This window comes from Vicia villosa, unplaced genomic scaffold (assembly GCF_029867415.1).
Source record: "Vicia villosa cultivar HV-30 ecotype Madison, WI unplaced genomic scaffold, Vvil1.0 ctg.000024F_1_1, whole genome shotgun sequence".
Classification (NCBI taxonomy): domain Eukaryota; kingdom Viridiplantae; phylum Streptophyta; class Magnoliopsida; order Fabales; family Fabaceae; genus Vicia; species Vicia villosa.
Genome location: NW_026704956.1, coordinates 1,410,125 through 1,414,033, shown reverse-complemented (window position 1 = coordinate 1,414,033; position 3,909 = coordinate 1,410,125). Strand labels below are relative to the sequence as shown.

The following is a 3,909-nucleotide window of genomic DNA, read 5'->3' as shown; positions in this document are numbered from 1 at the left end:
GCACAAGTCTCTGAATTGCAAAGAGATAAAGAGGCGTATATGAGAGAAAAATGCAACACTTCATCGGTGAAAGAAACTAGTGATAAGGCTAGTATCAACTATCAAAGGAAATTTCCCGAGGTAATTATAATTTTTTTTCCTTTTAAATTGTTCTATTTTATTAATGATAATGACTTTATATTTACTATTGGTTTAGGGCATTTCATCTTGCCAACTATACTTATCGGAACCGAATTATCGACTAGTTGGCAAGGGAAAAGTGCACAACACTTCGGGAGATTTACTTCACCACAGACCGCTCCCGGATGGACACCTGAAAGTATCGGTGGATGTTGTATTAGATCGTGATGCGATTCTACCGGTACCTGACATGGTCTCAGAGACGACATTGCTGCGAGATGCAATAGGATCGTTTGTTGCATGGCCCTCGGAGCTCATTACCATTAGTGATGAGGTAAATTGAAAACGATTATGAATCATTTAGTTTTCGAATGTCAATTCTAAACCGTTTATTAATTATGTTTTACATTTTATTTTTAGACTGCTCCTATAAAACCCGCAATTAAGGGTAAAGGGATTTTACAGGAGGAGGAGTCTGTTGCATCGCTAAAAGAGGTACATTTAAAGTGTTAATATATAATCTGAATCAAAATATGCATGATTTTATATTTTACCTAACTTATATGATTTTTAGGCATCCGCTCGGGAGTCACAACAAGTGACGCAGCAGGTTCGTAGTGTACCACCCAGTGGTCCTCCGAAGCAAGCGGCAAGAAAAGGCGGTGCTTTTGTGCCTCGATACCGGGCGACACTCGCAACAATGGTTGATATGTCCGATATGAAGGATGGTGCTTTACGGGAAATCGATATGGATGAAAGTGTCTTCGGTATTGAGTTCAAGTCACATATTACAATTGATGACTTGCAAGAGATTTTTAACCAAGATCAACTAGGCGTCAGTAATATGCATTCATACATCCGGTAATATTCACTCATCCGATATATTATTTAATTAGTCCCACAATATAATTTATTTACACTTTTCAATGAAAAGAATCTAATGTTTATTATGTTTTTATTTAAGGTTGTTGTATGACAGAGTGTTGCGCGGGACTGCATTGTCTAACAGATTCCGGTTCGTGTCTTCCGCCCATTGCAGCGGAATGGAAATTGTTTCGGATCCGGAATCTGTTAGACAGCGCTTAGTCGATAGATTCATGTCCACCGGCAATACAGAATGTCTGCATCTTTGGGCGTATAATACCCGACCAGTAGGGTTAGTTTCTCATTCTTTATTCATCTAATCTCTGTTTCTTTAGTGTATAGCAATATTTTCATATAACCTATTGTTTTAATTTATAGAGCACACTGGTTGCTGCTTGCTATCAACCCGATAAGGGAAGTCGTGTATTATCTGAATTCGGTAAAGGGTGAATGGACCAATTATCCGGCCATGAAGGAAATCGTTGATTTGTAAGTAGGATCGTTCTAAATATATATTCGTGTATATTTATATATTTACTTATTTGTGGGATTGATCTAAACATATGCTTTTATATATTTGTTAATTAGATCAATACAAGTATTCCGTAGTCAACGGGACGCACAGGTATCCCGGACTAAATCAAACAACATCACCTGGATCGAAGTGCAGGTACATTACTTTTCACAAATTTGCTCATAATATTTATGCTACTTGGTAAAACAAGACAACTTATATAGAATCTTATTTGTTTTTCTATGTAGTGTCCGCTACAGCGTAACAGTTCAGACTGCGGATACTTTGTATTGAGGTTTATGAAAGAAATCATTCAGGCGAATCAATTAGAGATTCCTCCCACGGTATAAAGTTATAACTTAAGATAATTTCATATAATTTATTACATTTACCTAAATATATTATTCATATTATGTTTTTGTTTTATAGTACCTTGACGAATTCCGTGCTGCTGGGTACTCGAAGCTAAAGTTAGAAGAAATCAAAGAGGAATTGTGTCAATTTTATATTAAGCTATTTTTCATGCAGATTTGAACTATAATATTGTTGATTTTGTAATGATGTATATATATAATTTTGTAATGATGTATATATATAATTTTGGATATTATAATGGTATATATTAGTATATATATTGTCTTACTGATGGCTGAAATAATTTAGTCGAAAATATATTACAGGTCGAAAATATATTACAGGTCGAAAATATTACAGGTCGAAAACATTACAGGTCGACTGGGAGGATTAAATTATAGGCTGCACATAAAAATACCTCATTTAGCAACTACAGCGCTTCTTAAAAGCGCTCTTAAAGGTCCACATACTAGAGCGCTTCTTAGTAAAAGCGCTGGCAAAGACCAGTAAAAAAGCAAAAAAAATTAAAAAATTACGCAGCATACAAAAGCGCTTTTGGAAAGCGCTCTGGTAGGTCCCCCTATGAGAGCGCTTTTTCTGGAAAAAGCGCTCTCATAGGGGGGCCTACCAGAGCGCTTTCCAAAAGCGCTTTTGTATGCTGCGTAATTTTTTAATTTTTTTTGCTTTTTTACTGGTCTTTGCCAGCGCTTTTACTAAGAAGCGCTCTTAAAGGGGGGTCTACCAGAGCGCTTTTGCCAGGAAAGCGCTCTAATAGGGGGTCCTACCAGAGCGCTTTTTCCAGGAAAGCGCTCTTAAAGGGGGGGTCTACCAGAGCGCTTTTAAAAGCGCTTTCGTAGCCTACGCCAGCGCTGGCTATGGCAGCGCTTTAAAGCGCTGTTAAAGGCCAAAAAAAGCGCTGTGAAAGCTGTTCCGTGTTGTAGTGAGGTAACCCCTTTTGAAAACATTTTGTTTTTGAAAGTATCTCCCCAGCAGAGTCGCCAGTTCTGTGGACCTCCGATTTTTTTTAATACCGGGCCATACCTCTGATCTGTAGAGATACGTGAACTGACTCTTTTTTGTCGCTTAATGCTTTCGCATTTTTTTTGAAAATATCACAGAGTCGCCACCGACCTTTTATTTTATCCAATTAAGGAAAGGTTTATAAAAGAAACAGAAAAAAGACCTTTAAGAAATTCTGGGTAAGGGGGTAGGTTATACAAAGGGAAGGTGTTAGCACCCTTTGTATCCATGGTTATCCATGGGCTCTTAAGTTTGCTTAGCTCACTTGTTTTTCGATCACTTTTTCAATTGCTCTGAAATTGCTCATATGTGGTTTCAAATACCTTTGTAAATTGAATTTTGTAATGATCCGTGTGTGGATGTATACAAAATGCTTGTTTATCTTTCGAAAGATGTTTTGAAAAGAACGTTAACTTTGTAATAACCCGTGTTTGGATGTATACAAAGTATTGTCTTTTTTGAAAGTTTTGAAAAATCAACAGTGTATGAGAATTTTGTTTGTTTTGATTTGAGCAAGCAAACTAGGAGGTCTACCCTGAGTTGTAAGGTCTTTATCCTATTTCCTTTAAAAATCTATCCTTTCACCGGATATAAAAGCAAGTTTCGATTTTGTACTCGAAACAGTAGAATTTTGACTTTGATTTTGAAAGGAATGAGAAGGGATTACCTCAAGAGGTGCAAGTGTGATTGTGATTGGATTCAGATATTTATCTTTGAAGTTAGTGATCTAACGGTTCAATTTTATCTTTGACATACACGCAGTTTATATTTGCTGGAAATTAAAGTGCGGAAATGTAAAGTGCGGAAAGTAAATCTACGCTATTACATCGATTGTGCGGGAAATGTAAACTAGCCTATTTACATGAATTTGACATCCTATACATTTATCTAGGAATTTTAAATTGCAAGAAACATAAAAGGCATGTTTTTGGAATTTTTATGATTGGTTTTAATTATAATTAATGCATGATTAATTAAATTAAAATGAAGAAAAAAGATGAAAATAGATTTAAACCTAGAAATTAAGTTTAAAATAT

General features: G+C 35.9%; 1 protein-coding gene across 1 annotated transcript; it reads left to right on the top strand.

Moving 5' to 3' along the window:
- The first annotated feature begins 206 nt into the window (after positions 1 to 206).
- On the top strand, positions 207 to 1,570 carry LOC131622056 (uncharacterized). Its single transcript, XM_058893099.1, has 5 exons — positions 207 to 454; positions 541 to 615; positions 695 to 981; positions 1,085 to 1,276; positions 1,363 to 1,570. Exons 1-5 carry the CDS (start codon positions 371 to 373, stop codon positions 1,475 to 1,477), a joined length of 753 nt encoding a protein of 250 aa, XP_058749082.1. The 5' UTR covers positions 207 to 370; the 3' UTR covers positions 1,478 to 1,570.
- Positions 1,571 to 3,909: the final 2,339 nt, after the last annotated feature.